Raw genomic sequence first — 18,059 nt, forward strand, 5'->3', positions numbered from 1 at the left:
AAATAACTATTGATAAATTTATTATTAGTGGTATTAAAAGGAACTGCTCAAAATATCTTTATTTTTATTTTGTTTCAACAAAGAATGGCAATATATTTTGGTGTATGAGACCTAATGGACAAGTTTCAACTTCAGTTAAATATATCAAGTTTACACAAAGCCAAATGTCTGAAAAGGGATCTTTTAAAAAAAACTTTATTTGAGAAAGGAAGAGACTTATAACAGAAGGCAAAAAGAGAAACATACAGACAATATATTTACAACACGAAACAAGAGCTCGCCTTCAAGGGTGTAAATCATAATAAATACAGTAGATTTTTTTTAAAAGTCAGAGACACTTATCATTTAGATCTAAGATTATCTGAGCCCAGCTTTCCTTTGCACTGGTTCCAGGTAGTTTCTTGATTAAATTCAAAAACTTATCAAATCAAACAATTCAAGTCCACCAACTGTACTGATGAAGCTCTTTCAAATGATATTATAAAAAATAGTTTTTTTCTGTTTGTGATTACATATCTTGGAAGAGATATTATACAAAAGTCTGCTCAGCCACATGTTCCTCCCCAAATAAAATGTATTTTAAAAGATGCACTATCCCTTTTTTTATGAAATTGAAATAAGATTTTGAAGGAAAATGAGTATTTGGGAAATGGAAAAATATACAATTTTATCTTAGGTATGCCATGTTTTTAATGCAAAACAACAGACAAAAGTGTCATTTTAATAAGAAGGTATATACTAACCAAAATATATTGGTGATAGAGTGTGTTGCTTATTAGATCTATTTGTCAATTTATCAGAAGGACTTTCATTATATGGAAAAGTTTTAAAATTTATAACTTCTAGTTATGTTACTTTAATTTGCATGGAGACTATTTAAAAAAGGATAATGTATCTTTAGCAGTCACATTTTTAAGAAATATTTTAAAATGTCACAGAAAAATGTAAACAACATTTGCCAGTAACAGACAGTTGAATCATGACTACATTTGGCAAAAACCACTATATCTCCTCTCAAACAGGATACTACACCTTAAAATACCTCAGATTTAGAAATATATATATATATCTTAATAGAAAAAAACTCACAAAGGTTCTAGGTCAATTTGGCTTATCTCTATTAAAGGGGGCTGAATACAATGAATCTTTAACTAGCTTAACAAAAGTAAACCTATAAACCAAGGTAAACATATCAAAAGGAAAATGAAGGAAATGTTCCAGTGAAAAGCTTCCTTAACAATTTCCCTACTTGTGCTGTTATTTTCTTAGACAATAAATCAATTCATAGAGTGCCCTTTAAAAACAGAAAGAGTAAAACACTATGCTCAGAGTTTTTTCCCCTACATTCCTCAGTACATGAATCACTTGGACTTCCTGTTTCCACAAGGCATTTCCTGTTCAGCCTCACAGAATCACTTTTCTGTAGGAGAGCAGCAGGAACCTGACAAAGAACTGACTTAAACAAACATCGTCTTCTGTTGCCTTTAAAGTGGTTTGGATTTAACGGCATCAAAAGACATAGTCCTTATGAAGGTGCGTTATGTACAAGGAGATTCTTTTATTAAACCTAACTCCCCATTTTTTTTAATCTGCCAAAATAGTCGGTTACATGCTGTGTTGTGAAATTGTACTAGCGATAGGACTCATAAAATGTGATACACCTTCTTTTAAAAGTGCTTTTTTTAAAAAAAATCATCTCAGATAATAACCATATTGTTGCTGTGTTTTCCGCACTTGCAGATAAAATATAGTATCTGATTGGACCACAGTGCTGCGTATTACACCTCGCCAATATTTGCATCTGCTCCATTTGATCTTTATCGATCGACAATGTCATCCAAAAACACAACGATAAAACAAAATGAGCAGAGCAAAGTGAAACTTAATGTAATCTTTAAAACAGTGCTGCAATTTGAGTCTCTGTATTTTTAAACCGCCTCTATTCCTAAGAGTCTCAGTTGCAAGCTACACACAAACCTAGACCTGACTACTGGCAAGGCCACCAGCACATGTCTACTTAACAAAACGAGAGAGAGGAAGGGAGGGCAGACTAGCTTCAACAGTGTTCAAGACTGTAGTATGATACATTATGTACAGGGCTATGAAAACTGCATTTGACCTGTCCCCCCAAAATCAAAACTAATAGAATGCTTCATTGATCAGACTGGGAAATTCTATCCACCAGTCAATGATCTCAACAGATAAATGAAAACAACCTTTGAGTTTGTTCTCCTCAGAAGTAATCGGTGTGGCAGGCTTCGGGACGAAGATAAAGCCTACGAATGACTTGGACACTTACGTAGCACACCTAGTGTAGCAGGTATTTCCTTACCAGTGGTCTCCTTACGAAGCCCTGGTGGCGCAATGGCTAAGCGCTCGACTGCCAACCGAAAGGTCTGCAGTTCAAACGCACTCAGAGCTCTGCGGGAGAAAAGACTTAGTGACCTGCTCCCATAAAGATTACAGCCGAGGAAACCCTGTGAGCAGGTCTCGTCTGTCACATAGGGTCGTGCTGCGTCCAAATTGACTTGTTGCTATCCAACAACAGAGGTTCAATGCAACTTTGATGTCTGTATAGAGATCTTCATATTGAGAGACATATTTGTCACATATCTGTCTTAGAATCCTTAAACACTAAAAACAAATCATCCAGAGCTATAAACGGATAGGACATAGTATCCACTTACTAAAACTTACGATTCACTTCATGTTCAGATAATGACTTTAATTACAAATCCTGGAGCCAAATCTTTGCCTATTACCTGTTGCATAAAAGCAGCCTGCTCCCCAGATTCCATTTCCTGGATCTGAGCATCTTCGTCACTGTCCACTGGCTCCTCCTTGACCTTCACAGCCCCAACTTGTCCCAGTGTGTCATCCACACAAGCAATGCTGTCGCTCCTAGCGCCGTTGCCACTAGAGGGCGCTCTGTCTTCCTGCATCGCCTGGTCCCCTTGAAGCTCTTCCTCTGCTTCCTCCAGGTGACTGCCTGGTTGCTTCAGTTGTTCAATAGATTTCGAAAGCAGCTAGAAGAGAGTTTTGTGGGGTTCAAAATTCAGTTGCCCTTGGTGATAACAGAGAAGCAAAACAGTTTGACGTCTAGTGACTCTACTTCAGTGTTTACTGAATTCTAAACTGTGATCTTCAATTGCGGAACGATATTGAGAGCAACAAACTTCCTCAGTCTTGCTAAGTACATAAAGCAATCTCATGATGTCCGTTATGCTGGCAAAGGTAGAGCTTTTTAAGATGGTCTGACTTTAAACGGATTATTTCTGAACACACTAAGAAAATGGGAAACAATAAATAACGGTGTCTCCCTCCCACCCCCCACCTTCCCTCAGAGAAACCATGACACTTTTACAAGAGCTGGTCTTACTGAGTTGATTTAATCCAAATTAGCCTGGGAATATAACTTTTCTCTAAAGAGGAAAAAGGATAATGAAAAACTTCCTCAATCCCATTTTTCAATAAATGTTAAACAATATTTTAAAAAAGAAAGAAAGAAAACAAAAAATCAGACACACTTACTTGAGGGTAAGTCAAAAAGTATTTCTATAAAACTACAGAAATGTTTGTTAAACAAAACGATAAAGATGTGTAGCTATAAATTCTGGATATAGCCTCTATCTAGCTCCACACATTTCTGAAGGCAGTGTTTTCTTCACTGTGACTCTCAATGGACTCTGCTCTCTGGATTACATATAAAAATGGAAGGTTTGGCATCCTTAAAGGAGGTCACTTGTGTCTCTTTAAATGTTCTATGATTTTGGGGGAACAAAAAGAATGTTATCAGGCACAATCAGGGTTTTGGGGTCTATGGAGTAAATTTGTCCATTGAAATTCTCCTAGAATAATCTGTTATGCCCTAGAGGAATGAGCAGGTGCATTGTCAAGATGGGAAATAAATCCATGGTCAACATTCCTGGCCCTCTATCTCACCCACACAGTTTTCAATTTTCTTAAAACTTCTCATAATAGGCCCTGTGAGCATCCTGGGTCCTTGGAGAAAAATCTATCAAGATTATCCTTTGGAATCTCAAAATACAATCACCATAACTTTCTGAGTTGACTTCTTTGCTTTCTGCCTTGACTCTAACTAGCTTAGATCCTTGGCAAATCACGGTTTTGATTGGATCTTTTTTTTTTTTTGAAGACACCCAAAGGAGACGAAGACAAGTGCATCATTGAGAGAATTTGTCTGCAGCCTTCCAATGAACACAGAGACATGCTTAAACACTTAAATAACAAAAAATAACCCCCTGTGTGTATGAACTAAAACTCTGATAGTAATTTGTGGGGACTTATCCTCAAACAAGCAGTGTTTGTCTATAGGATTCCTTGAACCTATATAGTTGAATGATAAAACATTTTTTACACATATTTGTAAAAAAACAAGAATTATGGTGTTGAAGTGCTGAACTGTACAAAGGGCTAGGACACAGAATAGGAACTAGTGTACATGAGATCACTGTGTCAGTGCTGACTCAGTGACAGCGAACAGCACAATGTTTTATGGATACACACACGTGGAAATTCAGCAATAAGGAAACAAGGCACTATATCTTGAAAATTATTAAAAAATTTATTTTATAAATGAAATTAAACTAAATCATCAGAAATATATAAATCAGCTCTTACATGTGTTTAAAAGATAATTTATAATATATATAATTTAAAGTAAAAAGCGGCAAAACACCATGGGAGAGAGTCCTGGGATGGTTTCAACTCACATTGGCTCTTTGTTTAACTTGACAATGATCCTATTGACTGATCATCGTCTGCAGTCCTTGGACTGTGCTTTCCAGAGCAGCTACGAGGTTTCTGCTGAGTCAGTGCCCATGTCAGCAGCATGCCAATTATCCTAACAAGCCCCATCCGCTTAGAACACCACCACTAAAACGAATACAGGTTTTTAAATGTAAACTTCAAATTTGCCTCCCACGCACCCCTAACTAGACTTTTAAACGTGAAGCCACGCTTACAGGTTTGACAGCTTGGCAGGCAAACCGTGAAGGTGGGCACCTTACCCTCTTAAGGTTCATGGATGATCCACTTGAAACAAAATCAAATGCCTATGCTGGCCAAGTTACTGAAATTCTTCACGTCCACCGCAGGTGGAATTACTAGCAGTCTCCACTCCTTTTAGCAACAGCTACTTGTTGAGGGCAACTTTGCTCAAGACAGAGGATACACATTTGGAGAAATAGCATAGCTCTGCCCAGTAGCGATTACAGCCCAGTCTTCAAGAACATCATTAAACATGCAAAAGCACTTATTATTCTGGGATACAGATTGAAGTGCGTCCACGCTAAACCCCACCACCCCCGGCCTTGGGACAGACTCTCATTTGGGAATGGGTTGTCTTTGTCATGTTCGTGAAATAGAATGAGGGGGTGTTTTTGAGCTATAAGAGATGAAAGGCGCTGCGTCAGCAAAGAGGAGGAAGAGATATCAGGCCAGCCGGTAAAGACTGGGGAGAAGCAGGAAGTGCAGAGACAAGGCCCTTCTTGGAGAGAGAGCCTTCCCCTGGAGCTGCCGCTGAATCCAGCCTTGGCAGCTGCTCTGACACGGTTTCTCTGTGTTAGAGGCCCTAGTTTGGGGTATTTCCATCAGAGCGGCAATGGATAATCAAGACAGAATTCATTAGAGGAACGGGGTGCTGGTCTAACCTAAAATGTGGAAGTGGTTTTGAAATTGGGTAATTGAACGTAGGCAGGAAGACTTTTAAAGTGCCTAAAAGTAAAAGCCTAGATTGCCTGGAAAAATCTTTCAGCCGAATTGTGGCCATCAAAGACAATTTCAGTGAGGGCTCAGGAGGAGGTTGAGGTGCACTATAGAGTCTCTATAATCTCTGAGAACCCATGAAATCCGGCAACAGAGCCTCCCTAGAAATGCGCATACTCTCTGTGCTTTCTGTCAGGCTTGGAAAGAAAGCGACGAACATGAAATGAGACAGTGGGGGATGACTGGAGCTTTCTACACTGTGGCAGCCACTTGGCTGAACGATGGTTGAATGCTTGGTGGAAGGCAGCCCTATTAAGTGATGAACCTGGATATGTCACGATGAGGTTTCTTAACGGCCTTTCCTTGCTTCTCGTGGTAAAATGTGACAGGAAAGTAAAACTGGACTTACAATGAACTTTGTAAAATGAAACTAGAACTTAAAAGATCCCAAACCAACAAAACAAAACAAAAAACCTGCTGCGCAAACTAAGACGCATATCCTACAGGCTCACCAAGGATGTGATGACACAGTCTTTTCTGACCGACAATCAAACCATAACACCCATCGGTGTAGGTGACAGGGGCGGGAAGAGAACAGAAAGAAGAAACTCTGCTTGCCTCTTGGAATTGCACAGGCCAGAAAGAGGCCAAAGGAGTTAGGGCCCTTGCCTCCCCAAGAGGAAAGGACAGGAGAGGAAGGAGAAGAACAGGGGCATCTTCCCTAGGCGGCTTGGAGATCCATGGCCCTGGTGGACCGAGTAAGAAACGCAGGCCGTCTCCATCGCCCAGGGGAGGCCAGAACCTCCTAGGTTTCAAAGAGCTGTATCTTCACCAACTGGATTGCTGACTGTGGGGGTGCTGGTAAGGGCTGCCAGAGGGATGGGGTCACTGCCCAAAGCTGGTTGAGGGGATGAAGATGCCATGTCCCTGGGGAAAAAGAACAAGGTCTGGCAGGACTAAGGGGAGGGGTCACTAAGAGAATGAATGGGCCAGCCTAAACTCTAGAGAGCAGGGTTGGCATCCCAGAAGGCCTGGAAAGCGGAGCTTGAGTAAGCCCAGAGCCAAGAGGCTGCCTCCCAGAATCCAGAAGGGCATAAGGTCCACACTCGCACTCTAGAGGGCAAGGTCATGATCCAGATGGTCTTCAAGAACAGAGCATCATTGGCAAACGTAGAGAGTTCATGCACATTGTTCTGCTGGGTTTGGGACTTGTCCATTATCCTTTCTCTCCCTCCAACCTGACCCATTTGTAGTGGGAATATCTATCATGTGCCTGTTCGATTACTGTACTTTGGAATCAGATATCTTGCTCACTTTTAACTCAAAGGTTTGCAAATGAAAAGGAACTTGCCATGAAACAAAATATGCCCAGCCGCTCACCCATTATTTGTCATTGGTGATTCGGAGATAAGATTTTGGACTTGGGAGCCTATTTACAACTTTTAGATGGTATTATGGGCGAGCAAGCGCATGGGTTTTGGAGGACAAATGGGCAGATTTTAATGGATTGAATGATGTCACCAAAAATAGGTGCTATAAAACCTAACCACTACGCCTGTGGTTTCAATCTCCTGTGTTCTGTGAATTGCGTGGGATTAGCAAAGGGCATACCGTGGTCAATCTCCACTATGAGATAAAGATATTACATGCAAGCTAGTAAGCAGAGCTGGGAGAAGAGAAATTGTTAGGTAGCTAGCTTAGGGACAGGGGATTGTCTCTTCCATGTCTGTAAAAGCCACGATAGAGGAGGTTGGAAAGAAAGCGGGCAACCATTAGAACCCCAGACACCTATGAAGATCCCAAACTGAGCATGCGCATACTCCAGCCCCCAGCCATGCAGAAGGCACACCTTGGCAGGCCAAACTAGGCCTAGGCTCATGACATCACCCAGATGGGCCTAACTCAGCCAATGGGGTCAACCAATACCATCAACCACGCCTTCCCCGGCCAGTGGGAGGCTAGACTAGGGCAGGGAGCACACTCTGGGACGCTCTCCTACCCTGCTCCTGGTCAGAGGCAGGTAGATGGGGAGGGTCTCCCTCCCCCACTGGGGCACATATGGCTGCTCTGGGCCCACATGCTCTCAGCCTCTAGGGTTCTTGGGCTTCTGGCCTCCCAGATCCCCCCACCCAAAGGTCTGCACGTGGTTGTTGGGCCCAGTGACGAACCCACTTGAGGCTGTCTGTAAAACCTGACACTTGTCGTGTCCTTTATAAAACCCACGTGGATCACAAAACGGGCTTCGGCATGAATTCTTTCATCGTGGGAAGCCAAGAACCGAGCTCTGACCACTCCAGAAACCTAACCCAATGACAAGCCACGGGAACTTCAACCAGGGTGGAAGCTGAGGCGTCAAGGACCCTCTGCCAGGACCGACGGAGAAAGACAGGCTTCCCTTGAAGTCAGCCCCTGCAGCGGACCCCGAGCCTCCTAAACGGTAAGAAATCAAAGTCAGCGGCTTGTTCAAGTGTCCACTTGCAGTGTTTCTATTGTGGCGGCGCTACGTGACTAAGACGTGTGACCAGTGTTTGAAAATGCAGGTGGCTTAGGAGCACGTGCCGCGCTAGGATGGCTAGGAAGGCTTCTTGTGGTGCAGTGCCCGGAGGCAGAGACGCAGGGGCGCCACTCTGCGCTCTGCAGCGACCGTCTCCGCCCAGGGTCTGCCCTGGATGCAGAGCATGCGAGCGAGCACACCACGACGACGAAGGGGCCAGGGCCAGGGACCCGACCGCTGTGGGGGGAGGAGGCAAACATGGAGGGTTTCATAGAAAAAATAAATTAAAATAGCCTCATTGGGGGGGGGCTCCAGATTCCTTGCCCTTCTGATCTAAACACTGCTCTGAGCGTGGCTACAACAGAGGGAAGGTACAATGGAGGTGTCCGCCTTTACAGACTCCAAGGGCACTTCTGAGAAGGCGCCACAACCCACGTATGTGAAGAGTGGCGCGGGGTCGGCAACAAAGGCAGAGCGCACTTGGGGTTCAAGGGCGCAGTGAGTGGATGCCCTGGGTATGGCCAGAGCCTCTGTGCCTCTGAGGCACTGCATGGAGGCTGCTGGAATTTGAGCACAGGGAGCCAGGGAGAGAATTCTGGAGGATGATGGTGGACAGGGAGTTGTGGTTTGTCATACATTGAGCGGAGGGTAAGAATCTAGAGAAATAAGACACATAGCACGATTTAAATATCGTCAAACCTGAGGCAGATACAGTGGAGTTATAGTGAACCTTGACTAAGAGAGGGCGTACAGCCAGAATGCTAATTCGAAGAGAAGACAGCGAGACCTCATCCCACATACCTGGGTAAGTGGTCAGGAGGGACTAGGTCCTGGAGAAGGATATCAGGGTGGATAAAGTCGAGGAGAAGCGACAAAGAAGAAACCCTCCAGCCGATGGATTGACACATTGTCTGTCACCAGGGACTAGAATACAACAATTGTAAGACACCCAGCAAGAAGAGAATATGTACGAATCAAAATGGAGAAAGAAGTTTAAAAATTGATTTCATTGTGCCTACGATCTAACTTCTATTTTTCTGGGTAGGCAGCAGGAGAGCGGTCGTCTCATCAGGTTGACATGCCTTTAAAGAATTTTTAGAAAATTAAAATGCAGGTATTTTCCTTCCAATTCTGAATGCCAAGCAGACCCTTCTGCAGTGGATGGGTAATGCTTCGCACATAGCTGAGATTCTAGAGAAAGGAGTCAGTCCCGACTGCTTATTAATATAATTGTATTGTCCATTTTAATTGGCTCTGAGAGAATATATTCTGAAGGCACCGACATCAGAGAAAACACACCGGGTTTTAACTGAAATGTCATCTGTTGGCTGAACCCCAGGGACAGGGCCATTAGGTGACAACCAGCTGCACATCCTACAGAGAGCAGGGGAGAGAGGGAGCAAAGGAAAAGAGAGGGGGAACGGAGGGGCGGGGAGAGAGGGGGAGGGACTGAGAGGGAGAGGAGGAGAGAGAGAAAGAGAAGCTATTAGTCTGTCAGTCCTGCCACCCCTACCGCTATCACTCACTTTCCGATTAAGTAAAAGAGCAGGCAAGAAGATCTTGTGGGAAAGAGATTTATTTGAGAGGATGGATTAGCCAGGGGAGAGAGGCTGCAAAGGCCCCCCAGAGACACTATCTGGAGGACAATGGCTGACCATTTGTCTTCTGAATGGATGCTCCCCTAGCTGTGGAAACTTTCTTCACACTACTAGAATTTAGCTTGGAAAAAATGTCACCGAGTCTTATTCATCAGAGCCGGTGGAACAAGGATACTTGTAAGTCAAGCAAACACCATAGACAGGTATTAAAGAAACAAAACAAAAACTCAAAGAAAAAAATCCAAAAAAACCCCCCTGCTCATACAGCCTCTGTGGGGACAACAGAAAAAATAAAATGAAAATAATTTTTAAAACTTCATGGGATGTATGGCTAGAGGACAGGAGCTAAGGGCCCTTCATGGCAGGTCAGCCAGAGGGCACATGGCCAGAGTCCAGGAAATTCAATCCGGAGTCCCTGCTTGCTGGACGGTGACCCTGCACCATCAGCAGCTTCTGGGGAGCAGGCACTGCAGGGAATATCCAGTAACCAAGCAACCACCCCAGACACTACCTGCTAAGTAAAAAGACTTTTCAGTCCGAGCTCTCTCTTCCTTGTGCTCAGCCTTCTCTATCCTCAGTGCGTTGGCTTCCAACACCCCAAGATCTCCTCTTCACTCTCCCTCAGCCCCACCACTATGAACAAACTTGAGACACAGACTTTATCAACACTCTGCACTCCCCAAATCCCAGTTTCGGATGCCATTCCGTTCTTGTTGCTCGTTCCTCAAAGTATTCTGACCTCAAGTGTTCCTCCATTCTCGTGGGCTCGCTGGTCCATTCAGTCTACCATAGTCTCACTGCCTGCTGCCCCTCGGTTTCACTACCTCCCCCCCCCTTGCAGGTCTAGGCTATGTGTGTGGTTCTTACACAATCACCAATGTACACTTTCAACCTCCCTGCTGTTTGTAGCCAGGGAAAACTTCTACTCTTGGTGAATATAGGAACCATCAACAATCCCATTCATTGAGGATTTCTCTTTAAATTCCTGCTGATGTCCCTTAAGATACCCATCACTACGGCCTAGAATCCCCCATCTTCCAGCTACTTCACTTTCACTCTCGCATTGAGTATGAGCGGGCTTCAAAAAATTCATGGAAACATTCAATGGAAAGATAATGAGATTGCCCACATCTTTTTTAAAGCCCCCTAATATGTCACACCACCACCTCCTCCTTCAAACTTGCAATAGCTCTGCTTCCTTTTCACCTTCTACCAAGATTTTCCTTCGGCGTCACTCAGAAAAACCAGAAACCATCAGGATCCAACCTCCCATCCCCACCAAATGTACTGCGCAGTCTCTCTCTCCTGTTACAATGAAGAAAGGGCTGTGTTCCTGGATTCTGTGGATTCCTTTGCCAAGTCCTCTTTGCAGTTTTACCTGTATGCTCACCCCCTCTCTGCCAGAGGAGTCATTAGCACCCTTTCAACTCTATCATTCACTAATAAAACCTCCCTTGACCTCCCACACCCATCTCACACTGCTTCCATTCACAGTAAGTTCTGCTTTATCCTCACTTCCTCTTTTCGGTTCCCTTTAGAATGGAGATCTTTGCTCTCCACTACTGGACCAACTTCTCTCCTGAAGGTCACTAATAATGACATCTTTGCAGGGGAGAAGGATTTCCGAAAGGGAAACAGCAAAGCCCAAAGCACAGCAACTTTGGAATGAAGAGATTGATAGCACTCAGGTGATGCAGCCTAAAGGCCAAGGGGATGTTGGGGTCTTCATATAATGGAATGAATTGTCCTATAGATTGAAAGTAAGTCAAAGAAAATCTACAATATTGACAAAAACCCCAAGTGTTCACTGAATGCACTATATGCTACTTTTCACAGAACATCTTAGGAACTCTGACCTGTCTTGCATTTCTGAGGTCATTGAAGTGGCCCAGATCACATTATCTAGTATGTAGATCAAATTTGATCATCAGTTACAAGTTCACTGACAGACACACAGATGAACTTATATGTAACACTTTTCAGCGTACAAGACAAAACCAGTCCCATTGGTTCCAAATAATGTCTTTGGGGAAACGATCAGAAAGAATACTGCTTTGATCACTGACAAAACAAGGCCAAATGGTAAAAATCATCTAAGCCCAACAACAAAATTCCATAAAGGTGAGTAAAAGTAAACTTTCTCAATGCCAAAGAGCAATTTATGTGTTAAAAATCATATAGACATAAAATTGTGTAGTCTTCACATTTCTACTAATGTCCTTTAAACGCTTATTTTAAAAAGATAGGGTCAAGTCACCAAGGGAATCAAGTCTTTACAATCAGAATATTAGGTTTTTATTTTTTTTAAAAGAGCAGGACCCTAGAGACCTTTATTCTGATCTACATTCTCCTCTCAACGCATCTAGATTCTGATGACAATTGAATCATCATAAACAATTCCTATGTTTCCACTGAGCTTCAGAATTACATCTTTGGCTGACTTAACTTCTCTGTTTGGATATGGAATTTGTCATAGGCATTTTGAAATGGTAAGCAGCTCAAATATAACCTTTATTACCCTCCCTCCTACTATATAGCTCACCTAGTGATTTTCATCTTAGTGAACAGCATTATCCAATTGCAGAAATCAAGTGTTTGCTTTACATAGTTTTGTAGCTACATAAAACTCTAGCTAGAAACTTAACATCCATTTTTTCTTTCAATTGTCCAATGCCTTTTTCATTATGCTAAACATGAGGACCAAATCCTTCACAAGCTTCTGCAGGATTTCTATGAACTGACTCCATCTGCTTCTCTGATCTCTCTCTCTCTCTCTCTCTCTCTCTCTCTCTCTCTCTCTCTCTCTCTCTCTCTCTCTCTCTCTCTCTCTCTCTCTCTCTCATACACTCCAGTCCCAGCTGCCACAATAACAAGCCAAGCTTGTTCTCATCACTGTGTTCTCTTTACTCCTTCAAATCTTTTCATGACTGATTGTCTCCATATCAGTCTGATTTCCCTTGTCCGTTTAATATGAGATACACCACCACCATCCTAAACCAAAGACAAAACTCAAACCATCCAGAATTGCAGTGGGCTGAGCAGAGTTTTTGTACTGTTCATTTTCCCCGCTAGGTGAGCACACAGCAACTCACTCTGAGTTAGTGCACCCAGTGGTGTTGCCTGGGAAGGTTCTCTCTGGTCACAGTGAATTTTTTTCATAAAAGCAGTTTCGCTCAAACATTTTGTGTGTGTGTGTGTGTGATGGCCGATTTAAGAGATCAGCTTGTGGCTATGAAGTTTTGTTTCCTGCTCAGGAAAAGTCCACAGAGACTGTTGTGATGTTGAACACAGCTTACAAGGACAGTACTATGGGAAAACTCAAGTGTATGAATGGTTTTCTCATTTCAAAATACTATACATACTCAAGTATAAGCTGACCCGAATATCAGCTGAGGCACCTAATTTTACCACAAAAGCTGCATTAAAAATGTGCTGAAAAACTCAGCTTACACACGAGTATATAAGATAGGCGAAATGTTGCTTGATGATAAACCACATTCTAGACATCTGTAAACTTCCCAGACGCACAAAAATGCTAACTCGTAGTGCATTTGTAGTTCATTCCACCAGGTCAGCCTGTTAATCAAGCTTTCTATGTAGAGGTTCTGAAAAGATTACATAACAATGTGCAACCAAAAAGGCCTGATTTGTGGTAGACGGGGGACCAGTTTTGCCACCACCAGAATGCACCTGCTCACACAGCCATCTCAGTGTGCCTGACCTTCATCCATGTGACTTCTTTTTGTCTCCTCAAATGAAGAGGGACACAAAAGTACAGCCATTTGACAATATAGAAGATGTAAAGAAAAAAAAAACGAGGGAGGTGCTGTCGGCCATCCAAACGCATGAGTTTGAATAATGTTTCCAAGAATGGGATCACAGATTTGACAAATGTATTCAGTGTAATGGAGAATACTTTGAAGGCGATAAGCTTGTTTTGTAAAAAAAAATTAAAGACATCGCTTTGAAAAAAGTCCACTTGGGGGTTACCCCCTCACACATCTTCTTTAGAGTTCTGATCACTCTGTGACATTCTGTTGCTTTATTTGTTTCCAATAATAATGGTTTCTCTTTCTATTATATGCATTTCAAGAGGGCATGGGCTTGCTATTATTGCTTGTTTCCCTTACCAACATCTTTAAGTAACACATTGCTGTACCAAATCATACAGAAACTTAATGCATAGTATCATCCTTTAAAATGATGATTAAAGATAATTTTTAATTGGCTGCAGCAATTCATGGAAAGGAAACTGCCAGAAGTTCAAGGCAGATTCAGAAGAAGACACAGAATGAGGGTAATCATTTGTGACATCAGATGGCTCTTGCCTGAAAGCAGGCAGTAGCAGAAAGATGTTTACATGTGCTTTATGGACTATATGGAGCTATCTAACTTTGTAGATCATAAGAAATTATGTATCACATTGCTAAAACTAAGAATTTCAGAATACTTCCTTGTGCTCATGCAGAAACTGGACATAGACCCACAGTCAGTTATTTGAACAGAACAAGGGTTCAAAATCAGGAAAAGTGGTGTCAAGGTTGTATCCTTCCACTGTACATATGTAGTCTGTATGCTGAGCATATAATCTGAGGAGCTGGACTACATGATAAACAGGCGATAAGGATTGGAGAAAACATATTAAAACCCCTGCAATATGCAGTTGACACAATATTGAAGGATGAAGGTGAAGAAGATTTGAAACACAATTGAAAATCAAATACAACAGCTTTCAATATGGATTATACCTTAACATAAAGAAATAAATGTACTCAGAATTTTTTTGAACTTTTACATTAATTTTGTGGCTTATTAGATTGATTTTATCTTGAATTGCCTTTCTGTTTATTTTATTTTATTTTTATATTTTAATAAATAATTTTATTGGGGACTCTTACAACTCATATAACAATCCATACATCAATTGTATCAAACACATTTGTACATATGTTGCCATTATCATTTCCAAAAAAATTTTCCCTTTTTTTAAAAGCAAAAGGGATAAATTTATTGGAGCCCATGGGGGAAACCTTAGAGTGGCCCAGCCTCCCCTACTGTGTAGGCATGCCCAGCAAAGGGTCACACTATTCACGGTACCCCCATGTCCCAGAGGGACTTCCCTTGAACATGTTTTTTTCTATTTGAGCCCTTGGTATCAGCCTGTTTTTTCCCCTCCCTTCCCCATTCTCCCACCCTCATGAACCCTTGATAATTTATAAATTATATTTATATTTTACGCCCCCCACTATCTCCCTTCACCCATGTGTCTGTTGTTCATCCACCTGGGGGTGGGGGCAGTGAAAGGACTCACAATCGTACTACTAAGCAGGATCACATTAAAGAAAGTGCATATTAGAATTATCATGAATTTTATGTTACTCGTCTTCACAATCAACATCCATAGAAGAAGTCATCAATGTGTCAAGTGATGTACTGCATTGGGCGAACGTGCGGCAGTAGATCTATTTAAAATATTAAGAAACAGATGCTTAATTTTTCAGAATCAGGTATGCCTGCCGCCACCCATGGTACTTTAAGTCATGGCACGTGCGTGCAAAGGCTGGTCACTGCATAAGGAAGACTGAACAAGAAGTGATGCCTTTGAATCTTGGTGCTGACACAGAATATTAGCTGGATCCTGGACGGCCAGAAGAAGGGACAGTCTGTGTTGGAAGATGTACTGCCAGCAAGCTCCCTAGCCCTGAGGATGGTGAAGCGGGCGCGTTATCAGGAGGAAACGACTCCAGAGAGACAGCATGGTCGTCAAAGTGGAAGCTGTAGTGAGGGTTCACTTGAGAGTTGTGAGTTCTGACTCCTGACGACAGAATGAAAGAAATGAGACAAAGGCACAACAGAATGAAGCACAGCCCGGGGCTGGGCCATCCTAACAACTGACATTGTTGGGCCCATTGCTGAGCGACTGTGTCAGTGCATCTCTTGGACGGTCGTCCTCTTTTACACAGACCCTCCATGTCACCAAGCACGGTGCCTTTCCCAGGCATGAGTCTTGCCTTCCTTGCTTCTAAGGTGCATACTGGCTCTGCTTCCTTTAAGAGAGATTCTTTGGGGGGTTTGTTTTGTTTTCCTTTAATGTCAACATGCAGTACTTTTAATGTTCTTCACGAGCACTATAATTCAAATGCATTAATTCTTCTTTGGTCGTTTTTTTCTTCAATGTCCTATGTTCACGTGCATCTGAGGCAATCGAATATACCAAGGCTTTGGTCAGTGCACCTTAGACCTCAAAGTGAAATCCTTGCTTTTCAACCCTTTAAAGATTTACACAATGCAATGTGTCTTTTGATTTCTTAACTGATGCTTCCATGAGTGTTGCGGGTGGATTCAAACCCGATACAGTTCCGGAGTTGAGTATCTTCTCAGTAGACATGAGGCTATTGATTGGCCCAGTTGTGAGGACTTTAGTTTTCCTTAAATTGAGTGGCCATCCGTGCTGACTGAAAACTGCCGTTCCTTGCTCTTCTCCAGCAAGGGCTTCAAGATCTCTTCTCTTTCAGTGAGCAAGGCTGTGCCGTTTGCATATCTTGGGTTGTTAATCAGCCTTCCTGCACTCCAGGGCCCTGTTCTTCCTCATAGAACCTAGCTTCTCTTTACTCTTTGTTCAGTCTCCAGATGGAGTCAGTAGGCTGAGAGGATACAAGCTAATGCACACCTTTCTTAATTTAATCCATGCAGTTAGCATTCCCTTGTTGGGATCGTGTCACTGCCTCCTGGCTCATGTACCAATTTCCCATGAACACAATGAAGTCTTCCGGCATTCCAAGGTTTCTCGCCCTGATCCATAGTTTATGATGATTCACACAGTCAAATGCCTTTGCATAGGCAATAAAACACAAGTAACTTTTTTTCTGTTATTCTCGGCTTTCAGCCAGGATCCATCTGACTTCAGCAATGATATCTATTATTCCAAGTCCTACTCAGAATCTGACAAGAATATTTGGCAGCTCTCTGTTGAAGTATTGCTGCAACTATTGTTGAATCATCTTCAGCAAACTTTTACTTGCATGTGGTATTTGATTATGTTGTTCTATAGTCTGCACCTGCGGTTGGGTCACCTTTCTTTGGAATGGTTATGTTCAGTTTATTACTGCCTTGGATCTTGATCTTCATGTATTTCATTTTTTGATGAGTCCCAATTTTTCTAGACTCATGTGGACTGAGCTGCTAAGTGCAAGGTCAGCAGTTAGAAATTATCAACCAATTATGGGAGAAAGCCAAGGCTTTTTACCCACATAAAGAGAAACTGACAACATCAATTGTCCCCTGTCCTAAATGGTCACCATGAATTGGCATCAACCCAATGGCAGTGAGCTTGATTTTTAGTTTCATACTCCATCTCCTTCAATGTTCCTATTATTAACAGACGTTTGCAGTATTTCTTCTTATTTTGAATTGAGCCTCATCAGCAAATAAAAGTCCCCAAACTTTATTTCCTCCAGGTCAGTGGTTCTCAACCTTCCTGATGCTGCGACCTGTTCATGAAGTTCCTCATGTTGTGGTGCCCCCCTCCAACTATAAACATATTTTTGTTGCTACTTCATCACTGTCATTTTGCTACTATTATGAATAGAGCGATCCCTGTGAAAGGGTCCTTCAACCCCCAAAGGGGTCGCGACCCACAGATTGAGAACCAATGTTCCAGGTCATCCTGGTCACTACTCCTCCCAAGTCAGTTCTTAGTTTGGAAGCTCCACTGAAAACTTTTCATCTCGGGTGAGCCTGCTGGTGTCTGACAGCGCTTCCAGCATCACCGCAAGAAGCATGCCTCCACAGCTCAGCATCTCGACAAACACATGGCGGCCGTAAAGTAGGGGGTCAGTGGAACAGAGCACTGCCCCCAATGACGTGGATTGACATAGGGGCTGACCCCTGGGTTCAAATAACAATTGTAAGAATGGTTTCAGTCCAGGAATAATTTCCTTCTGTTGAACACAGGCTGGCTATGAGACCGAACTGATTCAGCATCACCTGATGGCAGCAGTCCATTATCTAGGCTGCTGGCCACTATGTTGGACTTTAGAATTTATAGAGCAGTGCCTCCGAAGAGAAACCTGACGATCTACTTGTGGAAAATCCCCCTATGGGATACAGTTCCAGACGGAACCCATTTCTGTCATCATGAGTCAGAACTGACTGACTCCAGGGTAACAGTTTAGCAATTTTTTGACACATTTTCCTCCAGGATGATGAAGCAAATATTAGTATCCACATTTTACCCTCTC

The 18,059-nt window shown here is 42.6% G+C and overlaps 1 protein-coding gene across 1 annotated transcript in view; it reads right to left on the reverse strand.

Annotated features, from left to right (window-relative positions):
• Positions 1 to 282: 282 nt before the first annotated feature.
• HDAC9 (histone deacetylase 9) overlaps positions 283 to 18,059 on the reverse strand; it is a 590,965-nt gene continuing 573,188 nt past the window's right edge. The window contains exon 12 of the mRNA XM_075558328.1: positions 283 to 3,026. Within this exon, the coding sequence (XP_075414443.1) occupies positions 2,712 to 3,026 (315 nt within the window). The 3' untranslated portion in view covers positions 283 to 2,711. The remainder of the gene's footprint in view (positions 3,027 to 18,059) is intronic.

Source organism: Tenrec ecaudatus, chromosome 9 (genome assembly GCF_050624435.1).
Source record: "Tenrec ecaudatus isolate mTenEca1 chromosome 9, mTenEca1.hap1, whole genome shotgun sequence".
Classification (NCBI taxonomy): Eukaryota; Metazoa; Chordata; class Mammalia; order Afrosoricida; family Tenrecidae; genus Tenrec; species Tenrec ecaudatus.